The sequence below is a fragment of the Acanthopagrus latus genome, chromosome 2 (genome assembly GCF_904848185.1).
Source record: "Acanthopagrus latus isolate v.2019 chromosome 2, fAcaLat1.1, whole genome shotgun sequence".
In the NCBI taxonomy this organism is placed as follows: Eukaryota; Metazoa; Chordata; class Actinopteri; order Spariformes; family Sparidae; genus Acanthopagrus; species Acanthopagrus latus.
Window position 1 is genome coordinate 28714317 of NC_051040.1, and position 24925 is coordinate 28739241.

At 40.1% G+C, this 24925-nt stretch overlaps 4 protein-coding genes across 13 annotated transcripts in view; all 4 read right to left on the reverse strand.

The window, feature by feature from the left end:
* The window catches only part of ulk2 (unc-51 like autophagy activating kinase 2), a 37927-nt gene extending 35378 nt beyond the window's left edge, over positions 1–2549 (reverse strand). The window contains exon 1 of the mRNA XM_037123998.1: positions 1345–2549. Within this exon, the coding sequence (XP_036979893.1) occupies positions 1345–1434 (90 nt within the window). The 5' untranslated portion in view covers positions 1435–2549. The remainder of the gene's footprint in view (positions 1–1344) is intronic.
* Positions 2550–4897: 2348 nt separating this feature from the next.
* On the reverse strand, positions 4898–6837 carry tmem97 (transmembrane protein 97). Its single transcript, XM_037086974.1, has 3 exons — positions 6635–6837; positions 6355–6499; positions 4898–5375 (listed from the first exon to the last, which is right to left on the reverse strand). Exons 1-3 carry the CDS (start codon positions 6746–6748, stop codon positions 5101–5103), a joined length of 534 nt encoding a protein of 177 aa, XP_036942869.1. The 5' UTR covers positions 6749–6837; the 3' UTR covers positions 4898–5100.
* Positions 6838–8065: 1228 nt separating this feature from the next.
* On the reverse strand, positions 8066–17624 carry si:ch211-167j9.5 (tyrosine kinase receptor Cad96Ca). The gene is made up of 12 exons (XM_037118490.1): positions 17399–17624; positions 16607–16739; positions 16409–16502; positions 14733–14943; positions 14226–14364; positions 12069–12167; positions 11754–11914; positions 11542–11679; positions 10199–10310; positions 9911–10010; positions 9027–9126; positions 8066–8727 (listed from the first exon to the last, which is right to left on the reverse strand). The coding sequence occupies exons 2-12, from the start codon at positions 16641–16643 to the stop codon at positions 8614–8616; spliced, it is 1305 nt and encodes a 434-aa protein (XP_036974385.1). The 5' UTR covers positions 16644–16739; positions 17399–17624; the 3' UTR covers positions 8066–8613.
* A 1692-nt stretch (positions 17625–19316) lies between these two features.
* The window catches only part of usp32 (ubiquitin specific peptidase 32), a 62163-nt gene continuing 56554 nt past the window's right edge, over positions 19317–24925 (reverse strand). For 8 of the 10 annotated variants that reach the window (XM_037072004.1, XM_037072021.1, XM_037072041.1 and 5 more), the window contains exon 34: positions 19317–24646. In XM_037072004.1, the coding sequence (XP_036927899.1) occupies positions 24473–24646 (174 nt within the window). In that variant the 3' untranslated portion in view covers positions 19317–24472. The remainder of the gene's footprint in view (positions 24647–24925) is intronic. The other 2 variants (XM_037072049.1, XM_037072032.1) reach the window with 1 other exon arrangement.

Sequence of the window (24925 nt, forward strand, 5' to 3'; positions counted from 1 at the left end):
TTTAAAAAGTTGGATTGCTAAGGAAGCTAAGGAAAACAGGATAAACACATGTTGACACTGCTGTGCCATGTTGCAACTTATCTATCTGAGCTGTACATTTTTACAGGTTTCACAGAGGTGCAGAAGGTCAAGCTGTTGCAATCATTTGTGAAAACAAATCATTTTGGAATGCAATTACATTCAGCCTTAAAATTACTAACTTTACTTATTACTTACTGAACCTTAAAGCAGTTTGTTTCTTTTTTGACACTGGTACTGGGGACTGCAATTACCTGATTGTTCTGCCTTTGCCCAATTTTGAGATATCAAGTGTAACAGGAGCTCATATGTAACATCCACAGCAATGAAGCAATCATCAAATCAGCTGCATGCAGGTGGATCTAACCTTCCTGTTCCTCAGAAATAATCCTATAAATAGGCTAAATGGCATGGAGATGATAGGACTTAAAGTGATCACGTTAATACACTGATCACTTGCCAGGGCCGTTTTGACACGACAGGTAGGCATGTGAGCACATCTTCCAGCCATGACCGGGTCATTGTTTTCAGGCCTACGTTCAACTCAGTTTCCAGGCTGTGAGACAGTTATTGATTCAAATTAAGAGACAGAAGCTGCTCTGCCCAGGCTACAGCAGAAAGTGTGGGGAGACTCTAATTTGCTGTTCGTTGAAGAATTCAGGACCATCTGCTTCAAACCAGCAGAACAGGGGGGCAAAATGATGTCATCTTCTGCATCTCTGTCACAAACCCACCATCCGTCTGGCTTTCTGAGATGGAAGACCACAACCTGACCAGGTTGTGGTCTTCCATCTCAGAAATACAATCATTGAACTCAACCTTTGAGCATTACGTTAATAATCTGACTCCAACTCTGTGTTTTGTGCTTCAGTATGAATGAACCTTGTGCAGCTCTTACATAAGGGAGGCTTGTATCCTTAAACAGGCAGAGGAAAAACACTGCACCCCATCCTTCCTCCTGCCTCAGTACGTCAGCAAGTCATTCACTGCTGCCTGACTCATCCTTTTTCATGAATGAACCAAACGGCATAAACGCACTTACCCAACCGTGTGGCTGATGAAATAAACCTGAAATCACCCATCATAGCATGAGTGTAAAGTACATCAGACTGATCTACATGTTTACTCATAAAATCAGAGCAGCATAATCATTCCCCAAAAAAGGTGACAGCCCAACGATACTGCTGCAGAGCTGTTATTATATGCACTGCCACAGACTGACCCAGATTTTCAAATGAATCTGCCAACTTGTCCCCCTTTTTTCCCTGCAAGAAAAGACGATGGAGAAGAGGGGAAGAAAACATTGCAGGCCAGCTGTTTATTTACCTTCCTGTGCCGTCCTTTGAACACCACAGCAAAAGCTCCATGTCCAACCAGGTCTTTTCTGCTGTACTCAAAATCTCCCACAGCCTCCATCACGATGTGTCGATGGTCCAGCTGATGCTGGGCACTGACGGGCAGCCTTGAATGTTGCTCTTCTTTTCAGATAATAATCCCGGAGCAAATGATCCACTGAGTCCTGGCGAAGCTGCGTCTTGCACTGCGGATTTATTTCATGACAGGCTGTTGTTCTGATGTGCCTTATTGCATAAATAAGAGATGCAGTCGGGACATGGCACACTCACATGCCCTCTATAAGTGGGTTGAGATGTTTGTAATATCACACAGAACCGACGGCTTTGAGCATGGCTAGCAACAATCCTGAGCTAAACTGTATCGGTGCCAGCTGTCAGTCTGTGACCCAGTTGGATAGCTGCAATCCAGCTTTGCATTACTCTCCAAGGAGGCTCACTAACACACTGCGTGTCCCCGGTCACCTAACCTATTCAGGGGGACAGTCTACATGATGCCAACCCTGCTGAACATGACCATGCAAAGACTGGGAGCAGCTGCAGACGCCGAGCTATCTGTTAGCCTGACAGTGACATAACCCCGTGGCTACACCTAGCGTCATAGCTGCTGCCCATAGCAGGTCTCTGCAAACATGCTAACAATACTATCAAAACAACGTTACCTTGCTGGGTAACACTGAACAATTCAACCTGTTTCTATCTAAAACATACACAACCTAGCAAGCCATTGAACGAGCAATCATCAGCGAGCTAGTCCGCAGTCAATGTTAGCGTAAAAAAAAAAAAATCTCGATGCAACACAAATGTCAACACAGAACTGTCGTTGATCTGAAGGCGTTAGTCCTTAATGTGCGTCTCCTTCGAAAAGACGTCCGAGTCCACAAGACACGTCTCGGTCCAGGTGAATAAACACTGACGTTTCCCGAGTGAACATCAATGTCATCCGTTTGACATTAAAAAAAAAAAAAAAAACACACAACACAACACTTCGTTGTTTCCTCCGTCGTCAAGTCCTAACGGGACAGCTAACGTTAGCGCCGGGAGCAACTGTCGCCTTCAATAAAATGACTTCCACGTTAAGCTACTGTACGTTAACTAGAACTACTATAACATGTCCAGCTTTTAATCACTGTACAGCTCTGTTACATCACATCGACGACTGGTACTGTCGCTCCGCCGTTCACTTGAACAATACTGGAAGCTAGGGCCATGTTCCTGATTTATAAACTATCCTTCCGCGGAGGCCGTAGTTTAAAGCTTTCCTTCCGCTGTGAGGGTTAGTCCGTGTACTGCGGCTCTAAGGACTCCATGAAAACGGCGTTTTTTGGTGGTATATGAGCAAACCTGACAATCAAATTACAATTATAGCATTATTGTATTCTTAAGCTTTTTTTAAAAAAAAAAAAAAAAACTAACATAGGGTCTTTTTGGAATCGAGAGGTTTCAAGGCCACAGTTCAAAACATTAAAAAAAATACTAAGTTTGAGTGACTTTAGTCTCATACATTATGTAGAAAACATCTGAGAACAATGTAATATGTTATATATTTTTTGCTGTTAACTAATACATTATTTTTCTGACAGACACAGACAACTGGGGTAAAAGAGCAGAGTGTAGTGCTGTAATGCACAAAAAAGGCCCAGATGGTACTTTTCACCAACTTGTTAGAAGACATGATTAAGGAATACAAGAAACACAGGCATTGATCCAAAATGAGCCTGACATGAAACTGACACAGTTTAAGCACACTCATGGCAAGCTGTGACTCACTGATAACAAATATGTTTGTCAACCAGGGAAAATTCACCTGTCTTGACAGAAAGAACGCACGTCATGAAAAGCATAGCGTCCATGATATGAGGGTGAGATAGGGAAGCACTGAACAAGCCTGTTCTCTCCTGAGTTTCCTGACTGCCTCTTCACTGTCATAGCCAACCGAGGCAACAAAAATAAAGAAAGAAGAGAGAGAGAAAAAAAGGAAAAGTAGATATTGGAGGGTTTTTTTTTGTTTGTTTGTTTTTTGGAAGTTTTATTATTTTCCGTGGTTATGCAGAGAGATAAGTAGTTTCAAGAAAAGAGCAACCGAGCTGATGAACTGGGGCTGTCGTGTATTGAGTTTATCTGGATAATTGCACTTTTACCCTGTCTAATTGGAGGTCAGGGTATTATGTTTACTTATTGCAGAACACTGAAAGTTGTTGTTGTTTCAATCTAAGCTTCACAAATACAGGATTTATTTTGCAGAACTGTTGTATTGGATTTAATCAGGCTGGTACCTTGGTGTATTGTACTTCATAGAGGGTAATCAATGGTGTAACATGATGATGATGCGCAGATGACAAAGGCAAAAAAGCTGGTCGTAAAAGCAGTTTATAATCCTACAGGCTAGTGTAAAAAGCTGACATGGTACAGTGTGTAATTCTTTTATCATGCTGCGTGCCTTTTTGAAGCAACTGAGACACCTAAGAAGTGAGCCATTGATGTGCTGGGTGTACATAAAACTGTCCTCCACCAGTCTCAAAGTCTGATATAATAACCATGATGATGTCATTGACTTACTGAGGATCTATTAAAAGACTATTCCAGGTTGTTTTTCTGAAGTGAGCAGTATGTTCTTTTATTGTGTTGACTTTTCAAGAACAGATTGTTGTCAGAACATCGGGCCACAAGCTGTTCCCCCTCCCCTCTACGAGTTGACTCATCTGTGTCAGAGATCAGTCACACTACTACCATCAGCAGACTTCAGGATGGCGCTGGTGCTGCTATATAGTCATGGATGAACAGATGGCACAGAAGAGGGTTAGCTCCACAGTGGTGGACGGTAAGGTGAGCTTCCTGAGCTCCAGACTGTTAGAGAGCACCATTTTTTAACTCATTTATCACTAACTTTGCACTAACACTAACATTTTCATTAACTTCTCAGGGAATAGTGCAACTTGATGAGAGAAATCAGGTGTACATAGGTGGAGTGAATACAGTTTGATGTGGATTCTGATCAAATTCCAGATCTAGCAGATTTAAATAATCAGAGCTTTCAAGTTTGATATTGGATTAGGCTTGACTGATTTAAAGTGGACTGGTGGGCCTTGGTGGAGGTATGCACTCTTCTTCAGAAAAAAAATCAACTATTCTAACCCAATTTAAATGAGATAGATAATCTACAAGGTTGAAAATATTCTGGGATTTGCAAATATGTGCATCACAAAATGTTAATGCCATTAAGCTTAATAAATAATGTCTGTAGTCTGTCAAATGATGACAGTACGTGTCTGTAAACCATGTCTTAGAGCCACCATGCAGTACTGGAAGGTCTTGTCTGGTACCACTAAAAGGGAACACAGATATTATTAATGGTATTCATTTCAACTGTGTCTTTTTAAACAAAAAATTCTATAATGGAGGCCTCATGGTGGCCCAGGGTTTAAAGATGCTGACTACTGTGTGTGGGGTTCTGATCCCTGCTAAACAAAAGCTCCAAAAATATATAGAAAATGTCACTTGGGTACAGATAAAAAACACAAAGCATATTCAACAGTTAAGAGTTTACTTTAAAGGTAATTTTAAAAGTGCTCAGTCTGACTGGTTTAACAATGGCAGTGCTCTTCATTGATAGTGTTATGCAGTCTGACGCACACATCTCAGACATAAATCACGTAAAAAATGGCATTTTCACAAACGTAGAAAATGATCTCCTAAAATCTGAAAGAATTAGATGCAGTCTGGTGATAAATCACTTCTTCTTCTTCTTCTTGGCTGATGTGTTTCCACTCTTGGACGGAGAGTTGTATGTGGAGGACAGCAGCATGGTGAGGAGCAGCAGCAAAGGCACCAGCAGGTACGGTGCATAAATGGAGACCAGCCGCATGCGCTCCTGCAGGGTCTGGGGTCCAGGGTGGGGTTCCACAGGGAACGGATAAAAAAGGATGTGACCTAGGATCGGGACCAGTGTGGTGGCCACATGTGCAGAATACACAATGGCAGGAGTCCTGATCCACTTACAGCCACCTGAGAGTCAAGAAAAAAATGATTTATTTCTCTGTAAAAAAAAAAAAAAAAGTCCCAATGAGAAGTATTTACTGCTAAGTCTGCAAATTACTCAGAATAACAAATATGATTAAATAGGACCGCATAATACAGGTAAAAGCAATCATATTTGTCACATTTGTTGTTGTCTGTACCAAACAAATTTGTTTTCTGCCATCTGGAGAACGAGATCTATAGGCCAGGACACCTCTGCAGCTCTACAGAGCATCATTATAATGATGTTGTTGCTCATGAGTTTTACCTTTAAAGAAAATTGCAGCTTCTCACCTTCAGATTTTGCACTTTGAATGCAATTTCAATTAAGCGTGCAAATTTTCTAAATGCAGTCTTGTATGTAATCTGTAAATGCTGTTAGCACCACAAACGACACAAATAAGATGGTCACCTACACATTCAAACTGAATTGTCTTTTTGTTTATCTTTTCAATATCCCACATTTGCAGTGGGGATCTGGTGTTAAAGCAGCAAACATCCGACAGAGGTCAGGTTTGAGCAACCTTCTGCGCTGGAATGACAGGACACACCGAACTCCATTAGAAAAACAGTGCATTTAAAGAGGGCTTCAGCACGTCAAACATATATTTTGACACCTCCTTAACTTAGCAAGTCACTGTTAGTCCTTCAGGTCTGACTGTGTCCGCCAATATGTCCTCACAAAAAATGATAATAATGTTCGGGGTCAACTAAATAGACGAGCAATTTTGAACCAGTGAGATACGCAGTGTTGATAAGTTCTTTGATTTGGTTAAGTACATTTATGCCGAATTCAATTACTGGTCGTAAAAATTAAAATAAACCCTTTCACGTGTGGTAATGTGTGAGTTTGTGTGTCAGAGAGCGACGCATCTTTCAACAGACTGATTTTCAAGCACAGTCCGGCACGACACTTTTCTTCATACACGGCACAGATTTTACACGCGCACGTTTTGAGTTAACTGACCTTTCAGGAACGCGTACGCTGCGACGGGGAAGAAAGGCATCTGGAGCACGGCCTCGCAGTAAATGAAAGACTTGAACCAGTGCGGAGGATCCATCATCATCGGGTCCTTGAACTCCGCTGCGTACCACTTCAGAAGATCTCTCAGCTGGGGAAAGTGTTCAACGCTTCAACAGTCTTATAGCCACAAAACAGATGACTGTCACTTTGTAACTTTTAGCAGCTGGTGGTCATTTGTAACCAAGTCTAGTTAACCGTTTTCTTCCATACCACTTCCACTTACCGGCTGAGGAAACACATGCCCGGGTAGCAGAGCTTGTAAATCAATGAACAATGTGATGGGAATGTGAGAGGCAAAATAGAGGAAAAAGATTATTTCTAATACACGGATAGCCATCGTGTATTATCCAGTGCAAATGACAGAGAGGGGAGGAAAGTAGGAAGCGACAAAGTTCGCCTGGTAGCGTGTTGTAACGCGTGTTCCCAGGATGGATGCCATTGGCTCGCAGAGGGAGATGGGGCGTTCCTGAAGGCATCATGACGCCATGGAGGGGCATGCAGCTTTAGGTGCTACCCATGGCTCTACAGTCTCCCTGGTAGAGGCTCTCCTACCTGGTATGGTGGAAGCAAAAGAACCTCTTTGTTTTTATGTCCATCCAAGCAGACTAACTGGATTTAACTTTGCCAAATCCATGAATAAGCGACACACATTTTGTAGTAAAGAAATTATGTGTCCCCAGGTATGTGTAAAGCACAAAACTACCAGATTTGGAGGTAAGCTACATTATTATTATTATTATTATTATTATTATTATTATTATTATTATTATTATTATTATTATCATTATTATTATTATTATTATTATAGTAGTACTGTGATCCAGTACTGTGTTGGCTGATTTGGCGGTCAAGTGATTTCACGGGTACATAAAAAAGTTCATGTTCCTTCACAAATAGAAATTGCGGGTTTATATGTGTTACTATTTCAAATCTTGCACTATCTCCACAACTCTGTGACCTTTAGACTTTTGTCACTACAAAGCACGGAATGCAAGTTTGTCTGTCTTTCTGTCTGTTTGTGGTTCGAACATCTGGAGAACTATTCATCAGATTTACTTTAAACTTGGCAGGTTTGTTGCAGAGGACCCAAGGACGTGTTTACATTGTAATTCTGGCCATATTTTACAAATCAATCCTTTAACACCTTAGCATGAAGGGACTGTGATCAGAGCATAAATAAGCTAATCATCAACCACAGCTCAGATAACAGGAAGTTAATTATTCCTTCAGCTCAGTGTCAGTTATCCGGGTCTTGTTGTCTAATCAGCCTGGATGTAATTTGACATTTTTACATTTACATTTATTTATTTATTTATTTATTATTATTATTATTATTATTATTATTATTATTATTATTATTATTAGAAAATACATGTATTTACCAATTACTGTTTACCATTTGGTTCAGAGACTCTGTGGACAAGAATTTCACGAGTGTACTTGTCCAACTGGAGTGACAATAAACATATTACATTTGAAATGAGTCTGGTAAATAAAAACCCCTCGTCCTTCTGTCTACTCAAGCAGCCTGATTACATTGGACCCTTCAAGCCCACATATGATCAGTTAGCACAATTGTGTCTGTAGCTGCTCTCCATCCAGACCTCCCCTTATGCGATTTTGAAATTGTAAAGAAAATAATATCCAGTTATGTGTATAAAATAAAATGTATATTTGTTTGCCTGCGTTTGAACACATATTTATATATACAGTTGACACACATACTCAAACGGTATACTCATTCAGTGATGGAGAAAGTATTGAGATACTCTTCTTAGGTGAAAGTAATAATACCACTGTAAGACAAGTATGTACTTAAAATATACTTTAACTTAACAAAAGTTTTGAGAAAAATAATTAACATTCATTCAAAGTGTGAAATACATTAAAAAAAATAATAAATAGGTTAACGACTCACTGAGTCAACAAAAAACAGGATGGAATATAAAAGAAAACCAAAGGTAAAGTAGAAACATAAAACATGACTAATTTACTAATTAACAGTGTCAAACAAATAAGTACATAATTTTTTACCATCCATTTGACATTAAACTAAGCTCCAGCTGTATTTATACTGTATTTGCTCTCTGTTGAGTTGTTTATGGGTGATCACTGTGCTGTTGTCTTATTTAAATATGACTTAAAAAGTTCATAACTGCTGGGAATATCACTCGATCTGATCCCAGAGTCAACTGAGTCAACTCAGACTGGATGTGTATTTTCCGAGGTGCTGCCTGCCGCTAGTAGACGCTGAGCTTCGTGATATTCAGCCTCATCTTTCACCAACAGCTGCGAACTCTCAACATCCACATAATCCTGCAAAAAAGAGGACAAAAATGTGTATAGGCTATATAGCCACAGGGACATTTTCATAAAAAAAAAAAATACTACTGCAATCTACTGTCTGTCCAACTGTATAAGCAGATCATAAACAACTAGACATAAAATTCCCTGGAATCTCTTGTGATTTGGTGTAAGACATGTAATAAGAGTTCAATCAAGCACCAGGACAGTCACATGACAGTTAGTTCATTTTCACAAATAATGGCAAAAAGTAAAAGAAAGATTGAGTCAGTCGCTGAAGTTATTTATCATTAAATGAACGTGTTCCTTACCGCATCGGTTTCAATGATGGTCTCCAGCATGCCCACAATGTCTGTGAATGAGGGCCTCAGAGTGTATGGCTCCAGCCAACAATCTTGGATGATGTGAAGTCTGTGGGGTTTACAAATTCAAGGCATTCATCGTGTTATGAATGTTAATCTATTTTTATCCACGTTGTCATTTCACGGTAAAAAGATGTTTCCACCCACCCAGCAAAAAACACACTGGGAGAACTCTGCTTTTTGTATGAGTCCTGCAGCAAGCCAGCTCTCTGAGACATGCCTTTTAAAGATGCAAAACATTCACTAGTCCCAGCTCCCAGTTGCTCTTTCTCTGATTTTTTTTCTTCGTCTTTGCTTTGCATTATTGTATTCTGAATGCCTTCAGGTTTTAGACTTTAAGTCAGATGAAATAATCAATTTGATGATGTCATGCTGGGCTCAGATCAGTTATTAAGGTGAAACTTTCAAAACTTTTGTACATTGAACTGTTCATCAGGAATATATATATATATATATATATATATATATATATATATATATATATATATATATATATATATATATATATATATATATATATATATATATATATATATATATATATATATATATATAAAGAAAATGTGCAACATTTCAGCTGGGTTAGGGTTAGAGTTACACTCTTCAGCTGCCCAGTGCTCACTCACACATTTCCCTCTGGAAATGATAAATCTTCAAGTTGCAGCATGTTTAAGGGAGAATGTGAAAAGGATCACTTTGTGATGCTTGGTACTGTACAAAAAACATGGTGCTAAAACATGTTATCAGTAGCTGCTGAAACTGCCTATCTAATGTTGGCTCGAAAAGTAAAATGAGACAAACTGTCATTTGTGTAAATGTTATTTTACACTTACATTTCTGGCCTGCAGCCTTCAGGGTTTGTGTTCTTATGACCAATACAGATGTGGTACACCACTGACTCTGATGTCTCCAGGTTTGGGTATGGGAGAGTACCTGTAAACATAATGTTTTTCCAGAGAGAATAATATATTTATACATGGTATGGAATGAGACACTGTCAGCAAGAAAACAACGTGTTTATTTACCATAATAACACAAAAGTTAATTTTGTATTGTGGTCAAACCTCATGTAACCTACATGTAACAATCCTGACTGGTTATTACCTGAGCCACCAACTTACCAAATGTCTGCATCTCCCACAGCACAATGCCAAATGCCCACACATCTCCCTTGAAGCTGTAATAGTTGTTCTTGAAGTACTCAGGTGGGTACCAGCGCAGGGGCACACGCTGCTGCTCAAGTTACAGACAATAGAAAATGAGATTTTACACAGGGAAAACTGATAACTGCCTCTTCAAGCCCTAACATCACAGACCAACATATTAAGTGTTTGACATTTTAAAGTCAAACTCCTGAACTCATGGTGGAAATTACAAGTAACACCGTGTCACGTTAATGACGCCTCTCTAAATCAAGGCGACATCTCACTGTTGTTTCCTGTCACAGACAGTGTCGCTAAATCCCCCTCAACTCATGCACACACACACACAGTAACAAACACACACACGCGCACACACACACACACACACAGAAGTGACTATGTTCACAAGGCTAAATTGAGATAATGTGGTCAGCGCAGAAATTCGTGAATGACATGTTCCTTAAAAACATTTTCACTTAGCTGCATATGGTCTGTCTGCAGCCTGCCTCTGCTGAATCTTCAGTGATAGTTTATAGTAATTAATGACCAAGTATCACAAGTTCACACACACCATTTTTACCACAAACATGTGGGTTTCAAATCTATTTGGTAGGCTAAGAGCGCAAGATGTGACCGAAAGTCTCTCAAGACCCTCAATGGCACGCGATCCTTTTTGTGTGTTTTTTGCCAAAACAAATCAACTGGTGTAACTCGGCTTCAGTAAGATGACTTTATTTCAGTCTTAAAACAAATGTGTTTTCAGTCAGAATACACACCTCTGTATTTGTCAAGTCCACAGTGAAGTGTACGACTCATGAGGTGTTGGTATGTGTGCACGCGTGCATGGTTACTAAGTGTATCTTATTTATTTTAAAACTGTAAACCTGTTTTACTGAATTTATCCATAACCTAATTACATTTCATTTTCTGTAACTAAAAAGAATCCTGATTACATACTGTAATCTTGTACATGTGCTGTATTCCATTACTCCCCAAGCCAGCTAGTTACTGTGCAGACTGCATGCAATTCATCTTACAGGCAAACGGACAAAAAAACAACTCCAATAATCAATCCCATGCAGTATATATGTACATGTGAATATGTATAATGTACTTTCACCTGTACTTTTGCCACTTAACTGCAGTTCTAGCCAGAAAATGACTTAAGAAGAATATCACACACTTTAAGACTTTTACTCAAGTAGGCTACCATTAGTATGAGTGACTTTCACTTTTACCAGAGCAGTACTTTAACACAGTATCTTTTGATCTTTGACTTTTGATCAAGTGTGACTTGGGGTACTTTAAGGCACTCTTCTTACCCGTGGGTTCCTCCAGCGGCTGCTGCGGCGGCTCCTCATGCGTGTTAAGTCTCGGGCCAGGCCAAACTCCGCCACCTTCACCTCCCAGGGAAACTTATTGACCATGATGTTTCTCAGAGCCAAGTCACAGTGAACAATCTGCAGGGAAGACCTCTATTTAGTGTGTGTGTGTGTGTGTGTGTGTGTATCATAATAACCTGTAAGGTTTTTACCATTTTGGAGCGCAGATGTTGCAGAGCCAGAGCGATGTGGTAGGAGGCGATGGTGAGGAGGCTCTGCAGCTCCGGGTCTGCACTGAGGTGGACTCTGTTGGTCTGCAGGAAGGTCCTCAGAGTGCCATAGCTCACATACTCCATGATCAGAATGTAGGGCTCTGCACAGATGAGAACATGGAGAGATGATTAATGAGTCGCTCATGTCCAAGGTTCCCTCATCTTTAAACCAGGAGCAGTGCAGAACAGGACAGTGGTCTCTACACAGTGGATGTCTTCCAGAGGGAAAACCGTTTGTGCACAAAGATCTCTCACCCTCAGTGGTGTTCCAGTCCAGTAACTGGAGGATGTTCTTATGGTGCACCAGCTTTCTCATGATGGAGATCTCTGTGTCCACATGCTTGGAACGGACGCCTGAAGAAAACACACAAATCATAGTTCTCTAACATGTTGATGAAGGTTTTCATCAGGTTCTCACACATACTTCCGTAACTGACCTTAAAAGATCCCATGTGAATCTGGGAAAACTGAAAAATCTAACAACTCAAGTGCATCTCAATGTGAAAAATATAACAGCTGAATTGCGTGTATGAGTAATAGTAATGATATGGACTGAAATGAATTACTTTTATAATGATGTCCAGTTGTTTGAAATGCACATTTTGATGCAGTGAAAGCCACAAACACTGCTGGCCAGAAAACCTAATGATCTCAGTATGTTAGATACCTCTGGTGCTGAGTGACAAAATATGTTCAGCTGTAACTTGGGTGAACTGACCATTCAAAGTCAAAGTTGTAAAATGATGTGGCCACACTTTGAACACCTCCTATTTGGTTTCAAGAAAACTCTGACACAAGAGACACTGTTCAGGTGTGACTGCGGTGGTTTAGCCTTTGCAGCTTCACAGTTTCCATCGCATTTTCTTACCACAGCAACACGCACTGAAGAGTGTGACAATGTCCTTAGACCTTGTGATTCATCGTGCTACAAATGCGGCTTTAAACTAATGTTTAGCCTGTAACTGAGGTTAATGTTATGCTACTTGATTATAGCTTTTTTTTTTTTTTTTTTTAAAGAGGCCCAAACTTTTGTCTCGTTAGCAGCTAATTGCTCTCTGTTCTCCTCCGAGTCACTTTGTTCATCTGCTGTCTGGTGCTGGGCAGTGTGCAGCAGAGGTTTTAGAGTATTGTGGGGTGCAAATGGCTGCCTGCTGCTGGAAGTCATGCTGATGACAGAGAGTTGAGCGGAACCAAAAGTCAAAGGCTGGAAACAAGATCTGATGCTAAAATGTGATTACAGCAGCTTTAAGAAATGACTTTCCCCAAGATGTAATGTAAAAGCACGGTTTGTCATTTCTGCCACTAGGCGTCAAACAAAACAAAGGACATGTGAAAGCGCTGTGTGGGGAGGGCTGACTGGTCAGCAGGAGTCACATCAGGCTCTGCTGTGTTTACCAATGGGAGCAGAACTCAGAGATGACCTTTTTAACTTAAGAGATTAAAAAGTCTTCACTCCTGTTTATCAACCTGGCTGCAGCAGTGATCCGCAGAGGTGACCTGCATTGCTGGGTGTTTATGTTCTGTATGTTCGACTGGGGGTGGAGGGGAAATGCACTTTGATTTTTCTGGTTACAGAGAGGAGAAGGGAAAAAGAAGAGAAAGAACCAGAGCCTCTGTTTGACCCAAATTCAAAAACACAGACAGACACACACACACACACCCTCAGTGTGTGCTGCTGCTTGCTATTTTAAGGCCAATGTATAAATGAAGAAATCTGGTTGTTTGTCTATCTGTATGTTCAGAGACGTGATGTGTCAGACAAATGTTTTGTCAAGTCTTATTCACATTACCACAATAGTTTTTGCCAACTTCCTTCCTCTCTGACGCTCCTGACAGTTTCACTTTTTTCTGGTTATAAAAATAACAATAATAAAAAAAAATGTTTAACATTTGAACTTTATAATAATAAAGTTAAATTTTTAAGGATGATGTAAAGTACACAACTCAGCCAAAGTACACAAGTTGTTACATATTATATTTTGATATACACTAGACGGGTATGTGTAGTGTTAAAAGAATTATGCAAAATTTGAATTAAAACGGAGAATGCAGAACAAAAGCGTCTGAAATATTCTCGTGTGCATTTTTTTTTTTAAGGAATATCTCAATGATAATGCTGAACATGCAAATAAATACATACTTTAATAAACTAGAGGAAGCTGTAAAATGATGCAAATATTGAAAAGTTGTACAGGAAAGGAAAACGAAATATGTAGCATTTGGACCAATCCAATCCAATCCAGCATTTACGTTCATTTGTAGTGGGATCTGCAAAAATATGTTACACAAAGTATTCATCTGTTTATATCGTCTTAGCATTTAGTTTGCCTTCGGTTTAACGATAGCCTCGTAGTTCTGTGGTCCTCTGCCCCATGACCTCAAATAATGATTGCTTAAAAAATGCTGGTGTACCTTCCTTGCTGATCTTGCAGGTGAACAGGCTGTGGCCTTTACACGTCCCTCTGGTCATCCTGGCCTGGTAGAAGACTCCCTCCTTCCCTGCCTTGATCAGCTGCAGCAGGTTCAGGTCTGACTTGGTGAAACGAGGACCCTTAAAACAATTTCCACGAGTGGTGAGTTCGTGGCATCAAAGTGGAGCAGAGCAGCAGTGTGGTTTAGGACACTAAGTGCACACTCAACACCATCTAAATCAAAGTCACAAACTGGAATTTGTTCACATCGTACTAAACTTCTGTTTTTAGCTCTGTATTGGGCTGAATTGATAATTGTTTGACAAAGAAAGGACGTGATCAGCACTCACACTGTAAACCCACACTGGTGAGATGACACAGATAGTTAGCAATCACTTGTCTTCAGCTGACTTCAAACGGAAATCTAGCACCTCTTAAACGTTTGTTAAACGTAATGTTTCTATCTGCGTGATGCGGTGACATGAAGACAGAGGTGTGGCAGTAGCACCTGCTGCAGGCTTTTCCACAGCCTCCTGGAGGAAAGTCTGACTGTGCTGCTCTGCTGCAGAGGAATTTGGGGAGGAGGTGCGTCCTCCTCCTCCTCCACCGACGCTGGGACCGGCCTCACAGGCATGATGGGAGCCTCCGGATGGGGAACGGTACCCGAAAGGAGCTTGCTCCGCTGTAGGTCTCGGATGGTCTGAACCAAAGAGCGATATCTGCAAGGGAAAGTAGTGCACATTGTGAAACACAGTACTTATTTCTCACATTAAGCAAAAATACAACAAGACAAACAGAATGCCACCTAAGGCAACAACTTAATGTACTAAATGTTACTGTTGGTATACTAATATGCTGTGCTAAATTTCATGATAATCCATCCAAAACCGAATCTTTGCAATCGATGCAAAGATCATCAGTCATGTATGTAAATACCAAACTTACTACCAAAGTGGTGGACTGTCCAATACTGTTATGCCGACATAACATTTTTGTTTGTTTTTTTTTAATTTAAATAAAACCGATGAATGCTGAGTCTCATCTTGCAAAATCACTTAAAACTTTGAAGGAAAAGTTCACTTAAAATGTAAACGGTGAATGGTAAAATTCAGTGGTAATAACACAAACCCACGGGGAGGAAAATGTCACGTAAGAATAGTGAGTATCATTACTGGAGGGATGAAGAGACAACACTTGTCTCACACTTGTTTCATTTTTTTCTGAGATCTGGTCTCAAGCCAAGCTTTACTGGCACTGAGTGAACGAACTGTGAATTTCTGGTGAAATTCACGGTTTGTGCCATTTTCACCGCAGGCATTTTGACATGGCAGGAAAACCACAGGTGTATCTATAATTACCGCTGCATTCCATTTGTTTTCCCTTTGTAAGATTTATTAGGGTCTAAATGCAAAGCCAACATAATTAAAGGGTAAACGCTTGACAGAGACGAATTACAATTTTTGGGGGAATATTAATAATCATGGTGATGTGAAATATTCTGGCTCGATACACCTTCTTCCCACAGCTTCTCTCATCTCTTTGTTCTCCCTTTTGCTCCTCTCCATTTTTAAACCTGAACATTTTTAAATGCGGTTGATTACATTTTTTTTTTTTTCATTTCTGGAGCAAATCACCAGAGCATGTAATTGTTGAAACAGTAGAGTGGTGAGTAATCTTGTTTTTCTGTGTTTTAAGGTTGAATGACGTGTGTTCTACCACCATAAAAAAAAAAATGTTTCTGCAGATTGCTGTCGCCGGTCAAACAAACAGGATTTTACTCTTCGACAAAAATGTTAAGTCTCTGTCGATCCTCTCCATCCTGTTGTCAGACACAATCTGAGCTTGTCAGCGGCAAAGACAAACTTATGTGAGTGCACTTTAGATGTGTGTTTGCCCACAGCGATTACATTGCAGCCTGTTTTGTGACTGAGGGCTGCAGCGTTCTCACTAAATCATGCCATTAATCACATAGACACGACAACATAAGAAAACAGGGTCCATTTGAAAAATATTGAAGTTACTCTTTAGCAATACCAGCAATTCCTTTTAACTAAATAGGATATACACTTTACACCCTTTATACAAATCTTGCCTTGTGCAACTTTAACAAATCTATTGACACTGAGGACATATAGTCCAGCATGATCATCCAGTTCCTTGACAAATGAATTGAGGCTGTCTTACTTTCTGAGAGACAGGATCCCCAGCAGTATGAGCACCAGGATGGTGAAGGACAGGGCCCCTATAAGGATGCAGGTAAGCAGGTCCAACGGCTGACCTGCAAGAGCCAACGGGACCAAAACAGTCAGTTCCAATATACTCTCACAACGTGCCAGCAAACACAACTGGATGCAAATTTACTTGGGAAAGCTGAGAGCTCACCTGAACTCCCATTTCCATTAGTTTCATTACAAGACATCGTGGCATCTGCTCAAGGACAGTCTTGGTCAAAGAATATCGCCTCGGTCAGGTGATATTGCAGCATGTGGATCATCATCAGTGATCTGAAGAGACGCTGAGCAGGAAGAATATTCATTTTGATTATGAATCAAAACAAATTTAAAAGAAAGAAGAAGAGAGAAGGCAATTACTGAGGAGATTGAGGCTGTGAATACTGGCTGTTGAAAAGCTGATGCTAAACTGCACTGCGGGCTCTAAAAGGTGGAATAATACCAATCATGTATGAATGATGTGGAAAATTATTATTATTATTAATTTTGATTATATATTATTTTTAAAATATATTATAGGCTGGGAGCTAAATTGCATTGCCGGCTTGAATTTGTATAGAGAAGCAGCAGAAGGAGCATGAAGGGCTGCAACACTGGGAGAGTCAGTTACTGTCAGTGGGACCGAAAAGATGCATAAATCTCAATGTAAATAGAGCTTCTGTCTCTTTATCAAATTAATGAGCAAATAAAATGTACATGGTATAGCATATAGTATAGTCGATATAGCATAAATGGTTGGAAAAGTGGGAAAAGAATAAACAGCCTTCAGCACACACTCACACCTAATTATTCACTATATGAGAAGGAAAAACAAGTAATGGTTTGGAAGCTTGGGTAAGAACAGAGCTACGGCCAACAGCCCAAATTATAAGAACACACAGGAAGAGACATATTGAGGCCATACATTCACATTAAAAACTCTGACAGTGCAAAACAGACTTACCTGTGTTTTCTGATGAACACCAGTTTGATTAAGTCCATCCTTCACTGACTGACGCTGATCAGAAACCAGTTAAAGATGCCTGTGGGGCTCTGCTCCGTTCTGTTTATTCTGTGCGGAGCTACCTAAAACGTTAAGAGTCCTTCAAGAACTCGACCATGTGTTGTGGAAACTGTCAGTCTGACTGTGTAATCGCCAGCAGGAGCTCTCATCTTGTGTCAACCACAACATAAGCAGAGGAAATGAACAGAAGCAGCAGGCGTTTTGAGCTGCATCATACGTGTTCTGCGTGCGTGTCGATATGCTAAACAAGGAAATGTGGTCGAGTCTCCCACACATCAAACTTAGCAGAAAGGGGCAGTGACCTGAGACTAAAATATATAGAAAAATAGTATGGACAAAAAAAGACACTCTAGTGCCTTTATATTTACTATATAGATTGGTTTGAAATGGGTTATGCATTAAGAACAGTTATGTACTTCAGTAAAGTACTAGTTCATAGTCTAGAATTAAGATAAACTGATGATGATGCAGAGTACAGAAGTACATTTACACAAGTACTGTACTTAAGTACAGCTTGAGTATTTACAGTTTACTTCGACTCTGCTAAATTTTGGAGTGAAGTATTCTACCTTTACTCCTCTACATTTATTTGATAAGTTACTAATTACTTTGCAGATTACATTCTGCATCAGCGCCAAAGCAGCACACTTTAAAAAATCAGATTAAAAAGCACTACATATCATATATCTGATTATTGGACAGGCCAGTAATTGGTTAATTAGTATATGCACACATATAAACAGACGTGTAATTGACTTAATTACTGTTTTCGCAAGTACTATACATATAGTCGATTTCCACCTGGTTCAGGTTCATGACAAGCTGAACTGACATTTTTCAGTCAGAGCCAATCTCTGAGAGTTAAAGTTTGTTGCTTGAGGGTCTAAAATGTGTGAATGTGTTTGTCAGGTTGAGATATGAGTTGAAGAATAAAAGCCCCTTCACATGGCGTGTGGGACAGAGATGTCTGTTTCAGTTGCACCGCTTCCTTCGGGGGAAATTGGTGCAGAGACCCTGCGTGTGGTTATCTCTTTCATCTGCAGACCGGCTCACTGTAGCAACAGTACATGTAACTTTAATGAGTAAAGCTGCTTAAAATGACACCGAAAGTCTGGCCTCTCTGTGTGGCTCCCAAAAATGTAATAAAACCAAAAAATGAAACAAAATTTGCATTGGAAATGCAATAAAACCCAATGTTACACTAACTTAACCAATACATTGAAAACATGTCAAGACTGATGTAATCACATATTTACAGATGGTGTAATATCTTGTTACATTATATGTAATTGATTACATTTTCAGAAATCCTTTCATTATTGTGTGCTACAAGCTCTGTAATACTGAGCTCGGGTGCAGCAGTGCTGAGTTCAATGAGGCCTTAAAATATTATAGCAATATTTTTAGGCCATATGAACAAATTCATGGTAAAAAACAAAACAAAAAACAAAACAAAAAAAAAACAGGGGCAGCATTTCACTAGAGTAACTACTAACTGCTGCTAACGGTAGCTGCCATTAGCTAGTTAGCTCAGTTAGACCTGAAGCTAGTGATCTGGACTGGGAGCTCAGAAAACCAGGGCAAGTGTTGGTGTTTACAGCGCTGCCACTGAGCGTTGGAGCTGGATGGGGCTAGCTGGTTAGCATGTTGGATGTCTCTGCTACACGATAACATAGATGTCATAATGTCAAAACTTTCATTTGGGCTGCTTTTTGTATGTTTTCAACTACAATTCTTCATACTGCAATTTTAAGTCCAGACAAAAGTGGTGTTATCGACCTACCTCTGTTCTCAAAGCTACAGCACTAGCTTTTGGAAAAACAATCTGCATTATTCAGGACAAAAACAAAATCTGGTGTTGTCGTTTCCTCTGCAGAATTTAATTTGTTGCTTGGGTATTTTGTTACAGATCAACAGTATCACTCCATATACAACTACAAGTACAGTATTTTGTACAGTTCATATTCAAATACATAGTTTTCATTGGCTTATTTACAAAACACATTTTTCTTTTTATGTACATGTTTTCACGTCAGTGCAATGTCACTTTCTTTCAACAAACACGTTACAAAAAAAGTTCTTTAAATTAACAAACTCCGGTTCAGATCTGACAGAAATGAACTTAAATAAAAAGAGGCTACAGACAGTGACAGACAGCTCAGTAGTAGATTGCACTGCCTGCCTGACTATACTTCTGGGGGGTGGGGCCATGTGGGCAGGGCTTCTGGTGAGGGTCTTTACATATCATCCCCGCGGTTCACAGGATCCGTTTTTGCACAATTTTAACTCAAGTTCTTCAACTTCAAGTTCAGTTCTTTAGGGCAGAAAATCCTCGTTCCTGCATTATGAAAATTGTGCTGAAATTAGCCCCAACTTTTAATCGTGTTTTTGCTAGTACAGTTGTGTACAGGTGTGTAAGCTTAGCATTATACAAGTAGTTGTTTGAGTAAAAATTCACAGCAAAAAAAAAAAACAAAAAAACAAAAACAAAACAAAGGTAACACTTAATTTTACAGGTCAGCACATTTCACGGTAAGTAGAAATTGTAAGTGGAAATTGTCAACTTGCTTCATTGAAACTTCTTTGAAATGATCCCCAAATTACCGCAATATGCACCTAAAAATCGATTTAAATTACTCTCAATATTGTCTTTTAGTAATACTCTGTGGTTTTCCAAGAAGCAGTTGATATGGCTGCTAATTTCTTTACAGTTACAGGTCACGGCCTCCATACTTTCCCCCTAGTTTCTGTCCAACTTTTGCTCAGCAGGCCACTAAATTGAAGTGAGTTGCTGTGGCTTTATTTTGCGGTTGTTTTCTGTAATGTTGTCTCAAAATATTAAAAAGTGGCATTTAACTTTTTCTGTGATTAAAAGTTTTTTAGGCAATCTTAAAAGTAGGACATTTTTGGTGGCTTACAATAAAAACATTGATAATTGGGAAATTTGTTGCAAAGTTGGAATGAGCCGCTGAAATTATACAGACATTAGTGAAAATATAAAAGGTTAAAAAATTCACTTAAACTAAGCAGCACGCAGAAGTTCTAGAACTAGTTAGAAATAAAGTTACATGAATTCACGTCAATGTTGTGGTCTGCTGAGCAGAAGTTAGACAGAAACTAGTGTTTCTGAAAGTGTTGGGGCACTGTGTAGTTTTGGAGGAGGAGATCAAACTCAGATTTTACAATATTGATGAGGTTATAATACAAACTTATAAACTTGCATATTTTCCACTGGTGAATAAACAAGCTGTTGTCAGAGGAAAATAAGGTCCCAGAATACTGTTTGAACTAGAAAGGTGGCAGGATCCTCTGAAAACAATGACAGTTTATTTAAGAAGAATACTCATTAACATTTCTGCCCCAAAACTAGAGTGCTTCTTGGAAGAAATCACAAATTACTAATTGCTAAAATCCTAGAACATCATAATTAAATGATATTGTTTCAATTCAAAAGTAAATATGATGGTAATATGGAGGTAATTCCACAGACATGTCCAATAATTTACTCGATGATTACCACCTACTTACCATGAAATTTGCAGACCTGTAAAGTCAAGTGTTACCAAAAAAGTTGACAGCTATTGCACCGTTAAATGAAGCAAACATTACAAACTAGGTTCTCAAGAGACAAACTTTCCCTTTGAGCCATGTGATGACATTTCAACATGGACACAATCTGGACATCGTCTACAGCGCGGTGCAAAGGCAGGAGGGTGGAGGAAAAAAAAGAGTGTGGAGCGAGCAAACATAAATAGCACTCATCTGTACATTTCCATTTGTTCAACAAATGTACTCTGCAAAGGAAAATAAACTTTCATTCAGCGACAAATATCTCTCCAAATACATCCATAAATACAGCAGCTAAAAAGGGGCGAGCACAGAGATTTGTCTCCTGTGATCTAGAAGACAAAGTGGAGACTCGTCGGGAGTCGCTGTCTGTTCACAGTGATTCGACCGAGCCCCGCGCTGGGGGAGCTCCACACATGCTGCTACACAGCAGACACAGAGCTCTGCCGCTCACGCCGGTTTGTTCATTTCAACCTAACCTCAACAGTCACATCAAGCAGCCAATTTTTAGAGAACAGGACGACCGGATTTTGCCAGAATTCACATGAAACCAATAATAAACACGCACAGAACAGATTATCATCTAAATGCTGGGTCCAGTGATGCAGTGAAGCTTTTACAGAGTGGATCCCTCAACAGAACAGCACACTTAAACCGTCTCATAACAGTGGGCCTTTTCACAGGGATGGAAGTTTTGGTAACACTACAACATACAGGTCTGAAATCTTATCAACCATTTGATTTCCAGCAGAATGTCTCAGAAACAACACATGTTTACTTTAAATACACAGCAAATATTCATGCATTTTTAGTTTGATATTGGAAACTTTGTTCTTCATACATTTTGAAATGTATGTTCATGTACTGCTGAGTTACACTAGTGATGAGCTGGAATGAATTAAGTGGAAGTGTACTGATTGAACACCGTTTCCATTCACTTTGGAATAAATTTGAACAAACTGTATAATTCTTACTCATAACCTTACAGTAACTTCCATTTAGGGAACTGCTGGGTCTATGGGACCCATCAGGGCCAGATAACCCCATAAGGGGGTCATAGGGTTAAAATGGGCTGTGGGCCTCTTCCCATTGGACAGAGCACTTAACAAGTGAATCAATTAATTAACTAAAACATTTTTTTTCTTCTTTTTTAGGAATATGCACTATTTAAGTGACACAGGGGTTTAACGTTTATTTAAATGTTAAGGATTTAAAGGCCCATATCCCCAAACAAATGTGTGACCCAGGACAGCCTGGGAGCCTGAGGGATCTTTGAGATTTGAGACCCGTAAAACTCAAGTGTTACTGAAGCTTCCACAGCAGGGTGCCACCTTGAAAATCAAGTGTACCACAAGGTGCATGAGAGCACAAACTCTACAGTCACACAGATGCGTAATAGGTGGTCATTAAAGAGTAACTCACCCCCACCCCCCAAAAAACTTGTTTCTGTTAGACTTTCGGTTTAATTCGCCGAGCTGCAGTGATGTACAGTTAAATTACTGCTGGGGATTCAAAGCGCAGCAAAGCACAAGAAACAGGCTTAGTCTTTCAACTAGAGAGGGCAGTGAGATTCTTAGTTGCAGCCTGGGGAACTCCATCAATTTCTCGAGCCAAAATCTGTTTCCAGGTGTGGGCGTTCTACTGCATGCTGTGAAGAGCCTCGTATAAAGCCTTTTGTGGTTCCAGAGGGAGCTGTCTGAAGTCTGATAAATTGCCTCAAGTGACGTCACTGCTGGTGGCTTTCGAGCTGCACTGTGGGTCATGCAGGAGGTGGCAGATTTTGACAAGAAAGAAGAATGCACAAAATAAGAAAAAAAGATGATATCTCTGCTGCATCCGTTTTGATGCTTTTTGCTTTTTAACCGCCCATCGTATATCCAACAGTGTTACAAACGTGCGATGCTGAATTGGTTGAGTACTGTCAAGTTACTCTTTAACCAATATTATGTCAAAAAGATGGGTAAAATCATTCTGTAACTGTGATAAAGGGATCCCAAATATCCCAACTGTTTGTGGATTGTTATATGGGAGTGTGTGAACGTTAGTGTAACGGCTGAGTTTGAGAATTGCAGCAGGTGAAAGGTGCCACAGTGCTGCCAAGATAAGCTTGACGCTGCTTGGTGTCTCTTTGAGATGAATATATCCATTCCTAACCTGAAGTGGCTCCTAAGAAACCTGCCGTAAGAAAAATAATAACAACAATAAAATTAATCTTTTATAAAAGAACAATCAAAAAAAAAGAAGAAAGAAAATTCAATGTATACTGTATATTATTCTTTCAGGGTCTCTCTTTTGAGATCATGGCACCTGTCCTAAACAAATTGACTCACACTGAAGCTTTTAGAGTGTCTGAGAAGTTATGGGTACACACAGGTCAACATTGCACAAATCACCACTGATATTTGGCAGCTGCGGGGTGAAACACAGTTGTGGCAACAATGCCTGATTTCATGTCCACATCAGGACCTGTGTAGGTGTCCTACAAAGAGGGGAGACCCTTCTGGGGGGAAGCTTTCCTGAAATGTATGTACCATGACTCCTACACTGGAAGGAAGCATTTTCATTATTATTATTAATACTGTCACAGACTTTTAGGGTACAGCTGGCTGACAGACTGCGTGAAGCGATGAGGTAGCATATGACTTATGTTTTCTCAACTGACACTAGCGCTAATAAAACCTTGAGACAACCTCTTTCTTTTTTTTTTTTTGTTAAAAGCTTGCCACGATATCCAATAAACTAGATACCAAATTTCAACATAATGTTGACCTGTGACATCAAATATGACACATACACAGGTTATTGAACTCTGTTGGCATTTAAAACTCTATGTGGATCCAATCATTGGCCTTGCATTTACACCTGGAACTCACTTTGCGCTCTCATTATTTTCCCCTTGAAATCCAGGCTCAGATCACATGATAACTCCAGGTGTAAATATCTGTTTTCATTCTGGCGTCACAAGTGATAAATGCACAATAACAAAGCAACATCACTTCATGACTTGGCCCTACTGGCATACATTCAGAGATGCGTAAGTATGCAAGTATATGTTACATGTATGTTATGGCGAGGGTTGTAGCCATGAGGTGGGGTGGGGTTGGGGGCGGGGGTGTTGTTCTGTCAGGCTCAGCAAAGTGCACCAGTTTAGTGCTTTCACCACGGCTTCATTGTCGTCTTGGCAAACGTTTGCACTAATCCATGTTTGCGATCGAGTGTAGAAAGTGCTGCGACGCAGGACAATGACCACAGTCTGACTCTAGTCATTAGCAGTTTGTGAGAATCCCTCAGGATGATCTGAACGCCTGGTGCTTCCTGCTCAGAGCAGCAGCAGCAGCAGCAGCAGCAGCAGCGGCAGCAGTGGCAGCAGCAGCGGCGGCAGCAGTAGCAGCAGCAGCAGAGAGCAGATAGCAGGTGTAGTGCTGGCTGATGGAAGACGGGGTGCCATCACTGGAGAACACAGTATTTCTTGTAGTCGGACTCAAAGTCTTCATCCATGCTACTGGTGTCGGCCATCTTTTTGCCATCGATCTTTGGCAGGAACTGGGAGTATTCGACGCCCTGCTGCTCGTAGAAGAGGATGTAGGCCGAGTCGGTGTCGATCTCCTCAGAGTGCACTTCCTGGGAAAATTAACAAACAAACAAACAAAAAAAAAAACCACACGCACGCAGACGTGTCCGTGAACCTGTTGTTACACTGGCTAAACATGTGAAACACTACCAGCAGTTTTAAGACGTGTGCTGGCATACATCCACCGCTTAAGGCTGGTATTGTGAACAATGTCCAAATACTGGACATGATGGCATTCAATTTGATCAGCTCGTACAGATTTGTTTTCACTCGGACATCTTGATTCTGTCTATCATCTTACATTGGGGGTTTAGCAGGCCCTGCCAAGC